The sequence below is a fragment of the Anolis carolinensis genome, chromosome 6 (genome assembly GCF_035594765.1).
Source record: "Anolis carolinensis isolate JA03-04 chromosome 6, rAnoCar3.1.pri, whole genome shotgun sequence".
NCBI lineage: Eukaryota > Metazoa > Chordata > Lepidosauria > Squamata > Dactyloidae > Anolis > Anolis carolinensis.
Window position 1 is genome coordinate 95536908 of NC_085846.1, and position 17743 is coordinate 95554650.

General features: G+C 42.6%; 2 protein-coding genes across 6 annotated transcripts in view; both read right to left on the minus strand.

Moving 5' to 3' along the window:
- nmt2 (N-myristoyltransferase 2) overlaps positions 1 to 5008 on the minus strand; it is a 43807-nt gene extending 38799 nt beyond the window's left edge. The window contains exon 1 of one of the 3 annotated variants that reach the window (XR_009999685.1): positions 4791 to 5008. Coding sequence is in view for 2 of the 3 variants with exons in the window: in XM_062957407.1 (XP_062813477.1) it covers positions 4791 to 4900 (110 nt within the window). In the remaining variant the exon portion in view is untranslated. The remainder of the gene's footprint in view (positions 1 to 4790) is intronic. The other 2 variants (XM_062957407.1, XM_062957408.1) reach the window with 2 other exon arrangements.
- A 9536-nt stretch (positions 5009 to 14544) lies between these two features.
- fam171a1 (family with sequence similarity 171 member A1) overlaps positions 14545 to 17743 on the minus strand; it is a 96649-nt gene continuing 93450 nt past the window's right edge. For all 3 annotated transcript variants that reach the window (XM_062958226.1, XM_062958225.1, XM_062958227.1), the window contains one exon: positions 14545 to 17386. In XM_062958226.1, the coding sequence (XP_062814296.1) occupies positions 15688 to 17386 (1699 nt within the window). In that variant the 3' untranslated portion in view covers positions 14545 to 15687. The remainder of the gene's footprint in view (positions 17387 to 17743) is intronic.

A 17743-nucleotide genomic window follows, 5' to 3' on the forward strand; every position in this document is an offset into this window, starting at 1 on the left:
TATTTTGCCAATAGAATCACACTTTTAAGAATGTAATTCCACTTATAAATAAGATGGGGAGTAACTAAACACCTTGTTTGATGAAATCATAAATGCTATTTAATACTATTTTAATCATAACTTTTTTATGTTTTAGGCCTGTGTGTTTCTAACCTGTTTCTGGGATTAAAAGGAGATATATGGAATGAAATACTTAGAAGAGATTTCAAAGGCCATCTAGGTCAACCTCCAACAAGTACAGAAATCTGCTACTGCAAATTTAAAAGCAGCGAAGACAAGCCCACGGGATTCCAAAGGACACAGCCATGATATTTAAAGTGGAATTCATAGTGCTATATTTTTGTAGTGAAAAGGATATCACACTATGACAATGGCGAGTGACACGGATCACACATTTGAACAAGAACCAACATAGTGGTATTTCCCATTTGAACCTCCAGATGTTTTGCTCTTCAACTCCTAGAAGTCCCACCCAGCATGATCGCCAATCAGGGGTTGTGAAAGCTGAATTCCAAACATCTAGAAGCCCAAAAGTTTTGAAAAACACTGGTCAAAGCTTCAAAGGCTGATGCAAATGTTAAATACCTATATCAACAACAGCAGTGTCTTCTCTATCTTCTATCTAAAATTAGATATTTGAAGTTAGGTAACTTTAGACTTTGGACTTCATGGTTTCACAAGGCTCCTGTTTTAGATGGTAATATCTATTGGTTTTCTAAAAAAAAAAAATAGTGCATTTGGAGTCCTCCTCCACATTCTTGTCAATAGGGCCCTGGTTGGAACCCCAGAATACTTTCCTGGCTCAGCCTTTATCAGATTCAACACAGCCTACTCAGTCTTGAGTAATGCAGATTACTCAGTCCCTGTTAGCACTGTGTACAATCTTTATTTGATAAGCACTTTCCCTTAAGTGTGTTGGATGCAGACTTACTCATATATACAGCAGACCAAGGCAAAATTAAGACATGCTGAAGCCCTAACCTATTTCAAGTTGAAGAGCATTTGTATAAAATATATCATTTCAACAACTTGAAAAGTACTTTAAAGAAGCCCCAAAACATAGCTTGTGTGCAAAACCAGCATTGCCTGTTGAATTAAAATGTTAGTCATGCTTAACTTAAACCTTATTGATTTCCTACTGGCCTACAAATATCAAGTGCTGTAAGCTATATTTCAGAAGAAGGAACTGTCATTAAGGAAGATAAAGGTTCTGTCCCATCTAGAAGAACGAATGGTTTGGATCCAGACTGTGTGTGTTTGTGTGTGTCTCTAAGGCTTCATCTACACTGCCATATAATGCAGTTTGGAACTATATTACATGGTCAGTGCAGACTCATATATTGCAGTTCAATGCAGTTAAACTGTGTTATATGAGACTACGCTGTCTATATAATGCAGTTTCAAACTGCATTATATGGCAATGTAGATGGGGCCCAAGTTGCCTGTTGACTTTGGTGACCTCATGAATTTCATACAGTCTTCCAAGGCAAGGAATATACAGAGGTGGCTTTGCCAATTCCTTACTCTGAAATTAAGCTTAATATTCTCTCTTTGTAGGAAAGTCAAATGTGATTAAGCAATAAGAGGAAAATCAATTTTGCAATACACTGGTGGTGCTTGTTTTCAAAGTTTCTCCTGTACCAGTGCTGAATGTTGGTAGCTAAAACCAGTTCAGGATTTTGAGTCCTGTTACAAATAATACCTTTAAAACAGCACCTTTGCCCCATATTCTAGTTTATTAATTCAATATATTTCTATCCTACTACACAATGCGCCCTGAGTTTTCCCACAAGAAGACAACAGGATGGGATTGAGGTGGGAACAAAATTATAGATAGCTGATCGAAACCCACATTTTTTATTCAGCAAGGAATGTTCCATACTGGAGACATCATTCCAAAAGATTACATCCTGCATTAATAAATTTGTAATAATTCTCACACTTTGGTTCCAGATTCATCCATGATCATAGATTGGAATTCCTAATGAAGTATGCACAGGAGAAAGGGACAGGAAATTGTAAACACATAAACACATTACAGTATTATTATTATTATGTTTATTTATACCCTGCTTTTTCTCTCAAAGCGTCTTAAATACACACTTGTGTCCTATCACTCTGGTTAAAATGTACAGATTGAGTAAAGCTTACTCAAAATACAGTATTTTGGATTTCTGAGTATTTGTATTTGTATATACATACATAAAGAGCTATCTTGGAGACAGAGCTAAATCTAAACATGAAATTCACTGATGTTTCAAAAACACCTTATTCATATAGCCTGAAGGTAATTTTATACACAGCATTTTAAATAATTTTGTGCTTGAAGCAAAGTGTGTGTACATCGAACCATCAGGAAGCAGAGGTATCACAATCTCAACCATCCATGTGGACCTTTTGGGGTTTTTATATATACTCATGTGTAAGTCAAAGGCAGGTTTTGGGGGCACAATTATGGATTTTAATATGACCCAGTGGATATGTCAGCCTAGGTTTTGGAGTTGATTTCTTGATGAAAATGTCTAGACTTATACATGAGTACAGATAAGGTATTTTGGATAAGGATTTTCAATCTGTACCTATACCCCACACCATTAAACTAAAGTCTCCACTGTTTCAGCCCAATTCTCACACTGTATAGAAATGGTAGGAGTGGCAGTACTCCCTCCAAAAGAAAAAAATCCCCAAACTTGGGAAACCTGTGATGCACTTAATTCTTATTACAGAGACTAATGAGCCTTCTGTTATGCTGCCTCAAAGTGTGACAAAGTCTCCTCCCCTGGCTGCATGGCCATCTGTCAGGAGAGCTTTGATGGTGTGTTCCTGCCTGGCAGAACGGGGTTGGACTAAATGGCTCTTGGGAGCCTCTTCAGACTCTATGATCCTATGACAAGGATCTAGTTGTGAGGGGGCAAGAGAACTCTAATACGAGGGGGGGCAAGGGAGCCTAATGGAAATGGGGTAAATAATCTCAAGGGGAGGGGCAGGGGAACCTAATATATTTATTATTTGTTTATTTACGACATTTATATCCCGCCTGAAGGGGACTCAGAGCAGCTTATATGAGTGACATTATCCATGCTCAAACAACAACAATTAAAAACAATTAAACAACAATTTAAAACAACATTAAAATAACGTATGTAAAAATTAAGATAACTAATGTACATAGATCCAAAGCCAGATCATCACATAATCATATTCATCAATCCAAAGTCAATTCCAACTATATTGCACAGATGAATATGCTGGGCTAAATGCTTGCTCCCAAAGCCAAGTTTTCACTTGTTTGTGAAATGACAGGAGGGAAGGGCCAATCTAATCCCACTAGGGAAGGAGTCAAGGGGCCACCATGGAGAAGGCCCTGTTTCTTGTCCCCACCAGACAAGAGGGGAGGAGGGCAAGGGAGGCAAATTAATGGGAGCGGGGCAAGGTGCTTAATGGGAAGCAACGAAGCCTAATGGGAGGGGGTAAATAATCTTAATGGGACGGGGGGCAACGGAGGCCAATTAATGGGAGAGGGTAAGGGAGCTTATTGGGGAGTGAGGCTACCTAATGGGAAGGGGATAAATAATCTTAATTGTAGCGGGAGGGAGGGAGCCTAACGGAAGGCACAGGTGAGGGGGGCACTCGGAAGGCGAGGGGGGTAAATAAATAATCTTAATGGGAGAGGGGCAAGGGAGGCTAATTAATGGGAGTGGGGCAAGGAAACCTAAAGGGAGGCTAATAAATGGGAGGGGGCAAGGGAGTCTAATGCGAGGGGGTTAAATAATCTTAATGGGAAGGGGGCATGGGAACCTAATTAATGGGAGGGGGCAAGGAAACCTAAAGGGAGGCTAATAAATGGGAGGGGGGCAAGGGAGTCTAATGCGAGGGGGTTAAATAATCTTAATGGGAAGGGGGCATGGGAACCTAATTAATGGGAGGGGGCAAGGAAACCTAAAGGGAGGCTAATAAATGGGGGGGGGGCAAGGAAGCCTAACTACTGGGAGGATAAAGGAACCAAATTAATAGGAGGGGGTAAGGGGAGCCTAATGGGGTGTGAAGGTGCCTAATAGGAAGGGGATAAATAATCTTAATTGTAAGGGGGAAGGGAGTTTAGTGAGAGGCAAGGGTAAATGGGAGGGGAGTAAATAATCTTAATAGGAGGGGCAAGTGAGGCAAATGGGTTGGTGGTAAGGGTAAATGGGCGGGGGGTAAGTGAGGCTGATGGGAAGGTGGCAAGTGAGGGGGGGGGAATAATCTTAATGAAGGGGGTAATAAATGGGTGGGGGTAAGGGAGCTTATTGGGGAGCGAAGGAACCTAATGGGGAGGAGATAAATAACTTTAATTATAGGGGGAAGGGAGCCTGGTGGGAGGCAAGGATAAATGGGAGGGGGGTAAATAATCCTAATGGGAGGGGGCAAGGGAGGCTAATGGGAATTGGGCAAGGGAGCCTAATGATTGGAAGCAAAGGGAGGCTAATGAATGGGAGGGGGGGGCAAGGCCACCTCCCACTCCCCAGGATGGGTCCAAGAAGGGCAAATCCCAGGGCTAAGAAGGGAGGGGAAAAGGTAAAAAAAAGGAAGGCCTTTTGCCAGGGCTCCCTCTTGGCTGACCATCCCTCTCCCAGACACAGAGAAGAGGGGAGCGGCTGCACAAAAGCGTGGCCTGGGAGGACGGGGGCAGAGAGACCTCCTCCTCCTCCTCCTCCTCCTCCTGGGCCAGCGCTGCCGCAGGGTCTTGGGTGGGCGCTGCTGCTGCTGCTCTTCCTCCTCCCCTTTGCCATGCCTCGCCCGGCCTCGCCTACCCCTTGGAGTGCTCCGTCTCCTCCTCATTGTCGCCGTCGATGCCGCAGGTGTCCTGGTCGTCCAGCTCGAGGCTCTGCTGGCTGGCGGCAGACTCGCTGTCCTCCGCCATCACGGGGGAAGGAGGGGAGGCAGGCAGGCAGGCAGGCAGGCGCGGGAGGAGGAGGAGCGGAGCCGCAGCCTATGGGAGGCCGGCGGGCGAGAGGCGGCGGGAGCGCAGGCAAGCAGGCCCGCCGCCGCCAGACAAGGAGGCGCGCCCCCTGCAGGCCGGCGCCCAGGCTGCGCCTACGCTGAATTGCAGAGTTCATGAACTGCTGTGGCTGGAGGAGGCATGGGCAAACTTGGGCCCTGCCTCCAGGTGTTTTGGACTTCAACTCCCACAATTCCTAACAGCCGGTAGGCTGTTAGGAATTGTGGGAGTTGAAGTCCAAAACACCTGGAGGCAGGGCCCAAGTTTGCCCATACCTGCTCTGTTGAATTATAATCTTGATTAGCATTCAATGGCCTTTCAGCTTCAAGGTCTGGCTGCTCACTACCTGGGAGAATCCTTTGTTGCAAGGTGTTAGCTGGCCCTGATTGTTTCTTGTCTGGAATTCACCTGTTTTTGAGTGTTCTTTATTTACTGTCCTGATTTTCGAGTTTTTAAAATACTGGTAGCCAGATTTTGTTGATTTGCATGGTTTCCTTCTTTTGTTGAAATTGCCCACATGCTTATGGATTTCAATGGCTTCTCTGTGTGGTCTGACATGGTGGTTGTTAGAATGATCCAGCCTTTCTATGTTCTCAAGTAATATGCTGTGTCCATCAAGTTCATTAAGTACTCTGCTCTGGCTGACTTCTGTGGTTGAGTTAGTCTGCCGTGCCTTTCATGTTCCTTGATTCATATTTGGGCTATGCTGCATATGATGGGCCCTATGTAGACTTATCCACAGCTGCAGAAGTGAGAGAATCTCTCTTGTCCTTTGCTGAAGGTAGCATTTGTTGGATTTTCTTAGTGGGTCTTTAGATAGTTCGTAGGTTGTGTTTCTTCATCAGCTTTCGAATGCGGTCAGTAGTTCCCTTGATGTATGGTAAGAACACCTTTCCTCTGGGTGGAACCTTATCTTTATTCTTGTGGTTTGTTCTTTGTCTTGCAGCTCTTCTGGTGTCTGTGGTGGAGTCTCCATTGGCCTGTAGATCCCAGTTTAGGTGATTCCGTTCACCTTGGAGAAGGTGGGGTTCGCAGATTCTGTTTGCACAGTATGCCATGGCTTTAATTGTACTTCTTTTTGACTTGGCTGATGGTTGGAGTTTTTTATGTAGGTATCTATTTATTTATTTACAGCATTTATATTCCACCCTTCTCACCCCGAAGGGGACTCAGGGCGGATCACATTACACATATAAGGCAAACATTTAATGCCTTGACATAGAACAAAAACAAAGACAAACGCAGGCTCCAAGCTGGCCTCGAACTCATGACCTCTTGGTCAGAGTGATTGGTCTCAGCTGGCTGCAGCTGGCTGCTCACCAGCTTGTGCCACAGCCCGGGCCTATCTATCCAACTGCATGAACATAGCAAAGTACCATACATCCCAGGTTAGATCATTTGTCAGTCTACATAGAACTGTTCATAACTAATTCTCTTTTCCAATAATAAAGGTATTATATTAAAGCTTAAATCCAGTTTTAGTTCCAACTAGAGTCAACCTGTTACATCAACGGAACTCATATCAGTGTTGGTTTACCCATTGATTCAGTGAATGTACACTAGTTGGGAATAGCATTTGGATACAAGGAATGTCATCCATTTTGTATTGTAAATGAGATTTTTACTGTTGTTTTTTCTCCAGCTGGTACTCTCGAGAAAGTGGGAAAACTGCAAATAAAAAAAAACCATGATTTTTTTTTACATGAGACAACACCTTCCTAGGAATCTCTAGAGTCTCCAGACACTTTGGACATCATTTCCCAAGGCATTGATCTGCCATTCTTCACAAACTGGTTGGAGCTTTGCCTGTCTGAAAAGGTGGGATTTGGGGTTCATGTTTGATCGCTAACATCCATAAATGTGAGCCCTCTAAATAAGAGATCTTAAGTTTGGTTTATGATCTCTTTTAACTATTGAATAGGATGCCAGCCTTGACTTTTGGATGCTTAATTTTGATCCCATAAGTAAACAAAAATAATCAGTTCATTTTTTCAACTTTGTTCAGGATGTTGTTCTCCTTATCCTTAGAAACTTGCATTCTGTGTATCAGATTCGCAGAGTTCCTCCTTGGAGGAAGGTGGAAAGTCATTAACAATAAGGCTTAAAGCTATTGCAGCCACGGAGCAAGTTCATGCCATTAAACCTTACTTGTTTTAATAAGTCTGCTTTCTCACCTCCAGCAACCAATTTTATCTATTTTTGGTCCTATCATACTAAAAATAACCTAATATTTTATAACTCATTATTTAATGACTGGCCATTAAGTAGTGGTGGAAAGTATTAAAATAGACTTGATTAAATTTTTAATGGTGCTGGAAGAGAATGGCAAGTAGCAACCCCTTTCCCTATTGTCTTTTAATTGAAAGAGCAAGATATCTCTCATGGTCTTTAACTTTTAAGCCTCCAAATTACAAGATACCAGGTTACTTGAAATGTAATGGCTAAGCAAGAGTTGTTATTTTCCCCAAGTATCTTGCTGTTTTAACTTCTTTAACCTTAATTTCTGCTTCAAGTCCCCCTCGCAGAGTCAATATCTAATAAGGAAAGGGTCTTCTTAGTAGTGGCACCTTGGTTGTAGAATAGCCTCAGAGACAGACTCACATGGCACTCCCTTAATAGTCTTTGCAGCAGACATGTTTATCCCAACATTTAAAATATTATGTTGATATATGGACTCTCAGTATCTGGTTTATGATTTCCTATACATTTATATTATCTGTCAGTTTTGCCTTGGCGTATATAGGCAGCAGATCACATTATATTTTGTAGACAACATGATTTTTCCTGGAACACAACCAATCCTATTTCATTTGAAAGCCAGGTAGAGCTGGGCCTGACTAATGTTTGGTTGAAAGACCTCTGAAAATCATTTAGGGGCTTCTTGCTGGGGTAGAAAAGAATCCTGCCTAGAACTATTAACTAATCTATCAGCCAAAGTTGGCAATACTTGATTGTTGAACTGATAGTAACTTCATTTCATTCAATCTGTATTTTTGCAAACTGCCAAGAAAATATGTGTTTCTTGCTGGGTGGCTTCAACAAACATGCACCAAGATTCTGCATCACTGTTTATAATTCTTATGCTAACAAATGAAACCCTGTTAGCAAATTGCTAACGTGCAGATCTGGACACCAGCAAGAGTGTTCTGGTGTGCATTGGGTGTTTCTAATGCACATCAAATACTACCAATGAGGAGCGATGCTCCTAAATGAGCACTGGGCATTTCTAAAACACATTCGACACTCTTGTAGCAATGTGTTGTCAAAGGCTTTCATGGTCGGAATCACTGTGTTGCTGTGAGTTTTCCAACCTATATGACCATGTTCCAGGAGCATTCTCTCCTAAGATTTTGCCCACATCTATGGCAGGCACCCTCAGAGGTTGTGAGGTCTGTTGGAAACTAGGCAAGTGGGGTTTATATATCTGTGGAATTTTTAGGGTGGGAGAAAGAACTCTTTTTTTAGGCAAGAGTGAATGTTGCAATTGATCACCTTGATTAGCATTTAATAGCTTTGCAGCTTCAAAGCCATTAAATGCTAAACCTGCCTGGGGAATCCTTTATTGGGAGGTGTTAACTGGCCCTGATTGCTTCTTGTCTGGAATCCCCTTGTCTTCTGAGTGTTGTTCTTTATTTACTGTCCTGATTTTAGAGTTTTTAATACTGGTAGCCAGATTTTGTTTCATTTTCAGGTTTCCTCCTTTCGGCTGAAATTGCCCACATGCTTGTGGATTTCAATGGCTTCTCTGTGTTCCAGACATGAATTCCAGACAAGAAACAATCAAGGCCAGTTAACACCTACCAGCAAAGGATTTCCCCAGGCAGGAAGCAGCCAGGCTTTGAAGCTGCAAGGCCATTCAATGCTAATCAAGGTGGTCAATTGCAACATTCGCACTTGCCTCAAACAGACAAGTTCTTCCTCCCGCCTTGAACATTCCATAGATATATAAACCCCAACAGACCCTACTACCTCTGAGGATGCCTCCCATCCTCAGATAGATGTGGGCAAAAAGTTAGGAGAGAATACTTCTAGAACATGGCCATATACATGGCCATAAACTCTTATAGCACTCTGGCTTTCCTACTTGATGCTCTGATACACATTGGTGCCCATTGCACATTGGAACTGTGGTGCATTAGTCACTTGCTGCCGTTGAATCATAAAATCAGGGTTCGAAGAGACTACAAAGGTCATCCAGCCCAATCTCCTGCCATGCAGGAACACACAAAGCACTCCTGACAGGTGACCATTCAGTATCTGCTTAAAAACCTCTAGAGAAGGAGACTCCACCACCTTCCAAGGCAGCTTATTCCACTGTCAAAACAACTTTGTCAGAAAGTTCTTCCTAACGTTTAGGTGCAAACTTCGTGCAGTTTGAATCTGTTGCTATGTATCCTAGTCTTTTGAGCAGCAAAAAAGCAACTTTGCCCTCTCCTCAACGTGACATCCTTTCAGATATTTAAACATGGCTATCATGTCCCATCAGCCTTCTCTTCTCCAGGCTAAACATACCCAGCTCATTACTCAATAGGGCTTGGCTTCCAAACCTTTGATCATTTTGGTCACTCCTTTGGATACATTCCAGCTTGTCACTACTTTTCTTGAATTCTGGTGCCCAAAACTGGATACAGTATTCCAACTGAGATCTGATCAATACAGAATAGATTGGGACTATTGCTTTCCTCCATCCAGATGCTATATTCCTATTGATGCAGGCTAGAATCGCATTGGCTTTCTTCGCTGCTGCATCATGATTGCAATGTAATTCTAGGCTCAGAGTGAGATGCACAACAGGCTCCTATATATTGTAACACAGACATGGGCAAACTTTGGTCCTCTAGGTGTTTTGGACTTCAACTCCCACAATTCCTAACAGCCGATAGGCTGTTAGGAATTGTGGGAGTTGAAGTCCAAAACACCTAGAGGACCAAAGTTTGCCCATGCCTATTGTAACATCACAGCAGCCCCTAAGTGTATACTGAAATTGTGAAATTACTCAGTTCTATTTCCAGAAATGCAAGTCTCTTGCTGAATTCCAACCATAGTAAATTAAATTAAATCGCCTTGTCTCTCTTTACCCTGATCCCCATCATCAACTCTTTTTCTCTCGCACACCTTCAACAAAACCACTAGGTTATCATTTAATCACAAATGCTTGCATATTTCTCCGAGTCTATATTCTCTTCTCTCACAAATTGAAATTTTTAAATTAGCACAATTGCTTTGTTTAGGGAGATGGTTTTATTTGTGAAAAGTGCCCCATTTGTATACAGTAATTACATTTTGCTTGCTAATCACCTTTGCTTGCAATAATAAAAACTGCCAGAAATGAACGACAGGAGAGCGAAATGGAACAGGTGCCACCATTTACTGAGCAGTAACCTGGTCCTTGGTGGGTAACTGAGAGTTATTGCCAAGAGTTACTTTCAAATGGGTTAGCGACCCAGTTAATTGCAAACAGCGCTACTAGTGCTACCATCTAGGCCAAAAAGACAACTGCAAAACAGTCAAGGGACTCTCCGGCTATGAAGCCAGGAAAGAAAGGAGAAGCAAAGCTGTGATTTGTGTAGTGTTTAAGTGTTACATATCCTCCAACAATTCACCTGCGAAAACTGGGACACATCCAAGCCAATGTGGCAAGTTAGTAAGGAAGAAGAAAACACAATCCAGGAAAGGCAGTTGCAGTTTGCTTTTACCTGATCCAATTGGGAAAGGAAAGAGTTTGTCCATTCCTAGCTAAACATGAATCAATGTGATGCAATGGCAAAAAAAGCCAATGGGATTTTGGCCTGCATAAATAGGAGTATGATGTCTACATCAATTAGCAAAATTGATGTATGTACCACCTTGTCAGTGAGTCCCCTTCAAACTGGAGTATGTTATATGCCTTGAAGTTGACCTTGCCTTATAGTGCTGTTATCGAACACCACTAACCCCTCCCCCACCAATATAATACAGTAGAGTCTCACTTATCCAACACTCGCTTATCCAACGTTCTGGATTATCCAACGCATTTTTGTAGTCAATGTTTTCAATATATCGTGATATTTTGGTGCTAAATTCATAAATACAGTAATTACTACATAGCATTACTGCGTATTGAACTACTTTTTCTGCCAAATTTGTTGTCTAACATGATGTTTTGGTGCTTCATTTGTAAAATCATAACCTAATTTGATGTTTAATAGGCTTTTACTTAATACCTCCTTATTATCCAACATATTCGCTTATCCAACATTCTGCCTGCCCGTTTATGTTGGATAAGTGAGACTCTACTGTATAGTTTATAATTAGGGAACATATAGTTTTGTGTAGGACACTAGGCTGGAATGATATAGGTAAAGGTAAAGGTTTCCCCGGATGTTAAGTCCAGTTGTCATCGACTCTGGGATTTGGTGCTCATCTCCATTTCTAAGCCAAAGAGCCGGCGTTGTCCGTAGACACCTCCAAGGTCATGTGGCTGGCATGACTGCATGGAGCGCCGTTATCTTCCCACCGGAGCGGTACCTTTTGATCTACTCACATTTGCATGTTTTCGAACTGCTAGGTTGGCAGAAGCTGGAGCTAACAGCGGGCACTCACTCCGCTCCCAGGATTTGAACCTGTGACCTTTCGGTTAGCAAGTTCAGCAGCTCAGTGCTTTAATACACTTCGCCACCGGGGCTCCAGAATGCTAGAAAAGGGGTTAATTCTTGGCCAACTTGCAAAAGGACTAATAGCAACAAGGACCCCTTTCCATGTTAAATTTGTGTGCCTTTTGTCTACCAGGGTGAAAGACATTCATATGCTCGCAAAACTAGTTTGTCAAGTCAAGCTTCCTCCTGACCAGGTCCTCCACTGTTCTCCTAGGCCTAGACTTCCTAATCCTATCATATCCATATACCGGCTGTTAGGAATTGTGGGAGTAGAAGTTCAAAACACCTGGAGGGACGAAGTTTGTCCATGCTTGGCCTAGCCGCAGCCTGGCTGGGAGATTTCTAGCTGCACCATCGAAGGCTGAGCCAATCCTGGGCCAGGGAGGGAGGATTCAAACTGAAACAGACTCTATTTAGCTCTTTATAGGAGCACATGTAGAGAGACTTGTCTCTTGGGCATGAGTCCACAGGTCTGCCTGTCTTATGTCTTCATCTGCCTTTGGTGAGTTAATTCCAATCTGGGAATTTAACCGCTAGCATTCCTTGTCAGGCAGGATTTTCACATTACTGTGGTCTAGATTCAATATCAGTGCCACTATCTAAAACCAATGTGGCATGAGCTTTGCCACTGCCTTCATCTTAGACTGAGGGTGCATCTACATTGTAGAATTAATGCAGTTTAACACCACTTTAACTGCCATGGCTCAAGCATGGCATTTGTACTATGGCAAGGCACCAGCACTCTTGGGCAGAGAACATTAAAGACCTTATAAAACTTCAACTCCTTTGATTCCATAGCATTGAGCCATGGTAGTAAAAGTGGTGTCTAGCTGAATTAATGGTACATGCTCCAAGAAGTGTTGTTATACACATGGATAAGACAACATTTATAACAGTATGCCATTCAAGTGGGTTTAGGAGAATAACAGAGATTAATTTTTGTGTGTTAAAATACAATTAGACCCTGGACATTTTCAGAATGATTGGAAAGTCAGAGGCGGCTTTTTTGGAGCAATCTTTTTTTTCTCATAACATTCAAGTACAGTGTGTACTTTTATCACCCTAGCTGTTTAACATTACGCGGAACATATCATATGTCAAGCAGGATGAGACTCGGAGGAAGGAGGTGTGAAAATTGGAGGAAAGAATATCAACAATTTAAGATACCCTGATGACACCATACTACTAGCAGAAAATAGAGAAGAAACTGAGACTGTCATACTTCAGATGTATCCTGAGAAGTCATGAATCACTCAAAAAGGCAACAATGCTTGGCAAATAGGGAAAAGGCAGTGGGGGAACAGGAAAACTACATTTCAGATAGATAGATTCAACCAAGGAAGCCATGGTCCTGAGTTTGCAAGACCTGAGCAGGGCTGTTGAGGATGGGGTGACTTGGAGGTCTCTCATTCAAAGAGTTACTGTAATTCAGAGTTGCCTTGATAGCTGTTAACAATATGTTGTAGGTCACTGAAATGTATTGGCTTGAAGTATCTTATCTTTGAATCATCTCAAATTTCACTTCCTCATCTCCAACTGTGAAGGAAAAGATTCCATAAAGGCCTTTGCAAATACATACATACATATATACAAACTTGTGCTGGAGTTCACCACTATGTGATAGGAATAAACCCGTTTTCTCCTCCTCTGCCGACTTGTCAGGAGCCATTCACATTTTTTAAAAAATGCATTCAGAGGAATATAAAACATTTTGATCCATGCACTTTTTTACACCAGAAAGTTTCAAAATGTCAGTATCACTTAGTATGGCAAAATTTTAAAAGGAACCACTTCCCTTAATCTAGACATTATTCTCTGTTGAAACAGCCTATTTCCAGTTCCTAAATGTATAAGTCTGTTTATAAGAGTGCCTTTGTCACATCAAAGCTTGTGTAGGGTTTTACCCTGTTGTTTTCCTCTCACTCCCCTGCCTCCCTCAGATAATTCCCCCCCTGCAATTTGAATATATTGCTCTGTGTCCTAGTATCCAGAGCAACAGAAAACAAGATTGCCTCTCCTCAATGTGACATCTTTTCAGATATTTAAACATGGCTATCATGTCCCATCTCAGCTTTCTTTTATCCAAGCTGAACATAACCAGCTCCTTCAGCTGCTCCTCATCGAGTTTGGTTTCTAAACCTCTGATCATTTCAATCACACTTTTTAAAAACATTCTCCATTTGTCAATATCCTTCTTGAAGGGGCTGAGATTTAGCATAGCAGGTTAAATCAGCAGATGCAGTAAATCTTGCCAATCAAAAGGTTGACAGTTCAAAGCCCTGGTCAGGGTGAGCTCCTGGCCTTTAGCCCAGCTCCCACCTACCTTGCAGTTTGAAAGCAAAATGTGAATAAATATGCACCGCTTAAAAGCGGGGAGGTATTTTAAGGAACCCACAAAGGAAATGACAGAAAAATGCTACTGATTCGATCAAGGAGGAAGTTTATGAACAAAGCAGGGAGATGGAGTGACAGCCCCCCCCCCCCCGGTGGCCGGAACCGCACAAGCCTCCAAGATGCCGAAGATGGGAAAAGCCTACATATCTCTATGTACAATTCTATGTACAATTGTCTGTCTTGTCAGTGTATAAATGGCACTGAATGTTTGCCGCACATGTATGTTCTGTGAGCCGCCCTGAGTCCCCTTTGTGGTAAGACAGGCGGAATATAAATACTGCAAATAAATAAATAAATACATTTAAAACTGATGCCCAGGACTGAACGTGGTACTCCAGGTGAAGTCTAACCAAAGCAGAATAGCAATTTATTTATCCACGGTGTTTCACTTTCATGGAGGTCCTGTGGCCCTAAACCCAGCAAATGTGGAAGGCTGACTATACTAGGATTCAGGCAAACCAACCTTAATTGTTATCACTTTGTACAGCTCGCATTCTTGTGCCTATGAAATGATAATGCTGTGACTACAAAGAGGAATTAAAAATCCTCACTTTTTATAAAGTTTTATTTTCTCAATTATAATTTTTGGATAACCAAGCAGCTTTATGAAGAGAAAGCACAGAAGTGTATCTGGCACTTTTGGATAGTACGTAATAACTTTGCCCGACATTTCTAAAACACATTCAGTCCACTTGCTTGGTCCACAGTCCATGTCACTCGAGCCTATATACACCATATATACAGTCGGTAAAACTATCTTCTTTCTACTTTGGGTTTTTCCAATGATGTCCTCTAGTCTATCTTTGCTAAACAGAACCCACAGTACACACCATAACGAGAGAATACACTGTAGTGAAATGAGGAATTCATTCAGCACAGACACTTGATGGCATGCAGTTTAAAGGAAAGACAGAGCTCCAGAATTTTTTTGTTAAAAAAATCTGAAAATTCAAGGCGCTAGCAAAAAGAAGGGGTTGTTCATTGTTCCTGTAAAAAAGGCACTTGGAGTCAGGGGGGAGGCCAAAACTGGAGGAATCGCAGCTGATTTAAAATTCAGTTTGGTTTCATAAAAAGGCTCTTCAAATACCAACAAACACTGCTCAGGCTTCATGTAGATAAAACTCCATTGCTGAGCAGGCGGACAAGAAAGAGACATACAATGTTTTACAACTACCTTGTAAATAAGTAAGAAAAGCGTAGTTTAAACAAACAAACGCGATTACTAAAAAGCAGCAATGCATAGCCTTTCTTTGAGATAATGCATATCTGTAGACATCAAGTGTCAAAACTCTAAGTAAAGATACCTCTTCAGTAGCATCATCATCATGATACAATTAAGAAAATCTAACAATGCTTCACAAAGATCCCTTTCCAGGGACGTCTGAGGTCAAAATCTGCCATACCGCATGCCGATACGTCCAAATGTCTTTGATGGCTGATGTCAAGTAAATGGAATTATAGTCACACGCTTCTCTTGCACTTTCCTCATATAGATTTTCAGACTAACTGGCTACTCAGTAATTCTTAAAGTGTATTGTTCTTCCTGTGGTTCAGTTTTCATCTGCTCTTTTTTTCTGCCCTCATCTACTGACAAACTGGGAACATCCACCGAAAAAATATTTGGCAATTTTATATTCCACTGGGAGAAGGGGGGGGAAAGAAGAAAAGATCAATTGTAGTTCACTTTAAGTTGAAAGTCATGAGGGGCCTTTCCTCTCGCTTTTGCCAGGGACTCTTTTTATCTTCTCCTTGGTCATCCTCATCGTCGTCATCGTCGTCGTCCTCTTCCTCTTCGCCTTCATCATGGATGGTCATTCTGTGTTCTGGGCTTGTTAAAGGCTCCGGTGAACTTTCAACAGTTCTTTTTAGGGTTTCTTCTTCCAGGCTGGGCAACTGGCCTCCTGTTCTTCTGCTCCCAACGTCCAACAGACACCTTAGAGTGCTGTCCTCTGGGCTGCAAACTGCCGTTCCACATTCGCTGCCACTTTGGTCCATGTCGTCCAAATACACAAGCTGCGTGTAAGCTGTGCTGTCTGGGACTTTCTGCTCTTTCGGGGGATGTACCTGTGCTTGCGGATGACCCGGCTGCAGAGACAAATGGTCTGCTCTCCCTTTTCGGGCAGATTTTGGCTCATTCATGTCAACCCCCGAATCCAAACTGGCATCGTTGCTGCCGTTCCTCCCGGCTCTTTGAAGATCGATGTACGAATGTCTAACGTGAGCGTTGGAGCGGCCATCAAGAGAAACAAACCATGCCCGAGGGTGAGGTAAAGGCTTGCCTCCTCCTAACTCCATTAGAGCTTTCTCGGTAAGAAGCTGCACTTCGCTATTCATTTGTGCCAAAGAGGCATCGTTGAGCGAAGCCGGAATGGATACCGATTCGGACATGGCAACGTTCTGGGTGCTCCACTCGCTTGCCCCAGCTTCTTGCAAATGCTGCTGAGATATTGCTTGGGCAGCCAGCTGCTGAGGCTGCATCTGTGGCTGGGAATGTGGAAAAAGCTGGGAATGAGGGTTCGACAATTCAGCCTGGAGCCTCTCGATATCGATTTGCTGGTCGACCAAAGGCTGGCTAACATAAGGATGCTCCCCAGGAAGCTTCATGTAATGCCCTGGAATAACTAGGGTAGGCAATACTTTTCTGTAAACACTGTCATTGACCTGATCCACAGAATTACAGCAGATCAGCTGACCTGGTCGAGGGAAAGAAGTGGGCCGTTCAAGATGGTCAACTGAGCGAGACATCATACATTCAGAGGGTCTGCAGTCTAACAGTTCTGTTTCAGGCGCTGAAGGGATGGGGTACAGTTGCTCTTGAAGATTGTATTTACTTCCTGTAGAAATGTGATTCATAGATGCTTGCTCTGGCTTTTCAAATAAAGGCCGAGTCAACATTGCATTGTAACTTCTCCTATGGTCTTCTTTATCGGGGGAGCCGTATCCTTCAGACGTTTCCATGGATTTCCTTGGGTTTATAGGGAAAGTATCCATTGATTTCAGGTAGTCTTTTCGCAAAGTATCACTAGAGGCCATGTTCTCTAGAGACATCCGGCTTTGGTCCTTCTCCTTATGGGAAAGCAATTCTTCCCGGGAACTAAACTCCTGTGAGGTACTGTACGCATGCTTAAGCATGGGGGTACACATATCCGCTTCTCCTCCCAAGCAGCCCTTCTCCATGTGGACGGCCCCCATCAACTCTTTGTGGCCTGCAGACTCTGCGTGTCTGTTGCTAGAGAGCCCCCCCGGATATTCTGACTCTCGTCGTGAAAATATTAAGTTGAGGTGGGACATGGAGGTTGACTGATCTTTCTTGGTCCCATTAAGGGCTGAAGGCAGCTGAAGCTTCTTATGGTGTTGACGTGGTTTCAAGCATTTTCTCCTACCATTGGAAAAAATGATAAAGAAAGAAAAAATAGTGTTAAGTGCAATCTGCAACTGTGTGTTGTAGCATATATCTAGTTCCTAACAGAGGGGGTGCCTCTCCATTGTCAGCTATTCTTTCTTCCAGATACTCTAAACCAGTGATTCTCAACCTATGGGTCCTCAGATGTTTTGGCTTCAACTCCCAGAAATCCTAACAGCTGGTAAACTGGCTGGAATTTCTGGGAGTTGTAAGCCAAAACACCTGGGGACTCACAGGTTGAGAACCACTGCTCTAAACTGTCATAGGCACAAGAAGAACAGTTCATTCAACACAGTCTCAATAAACGCAGAAGAGTTAATTTTTCCATTGTAG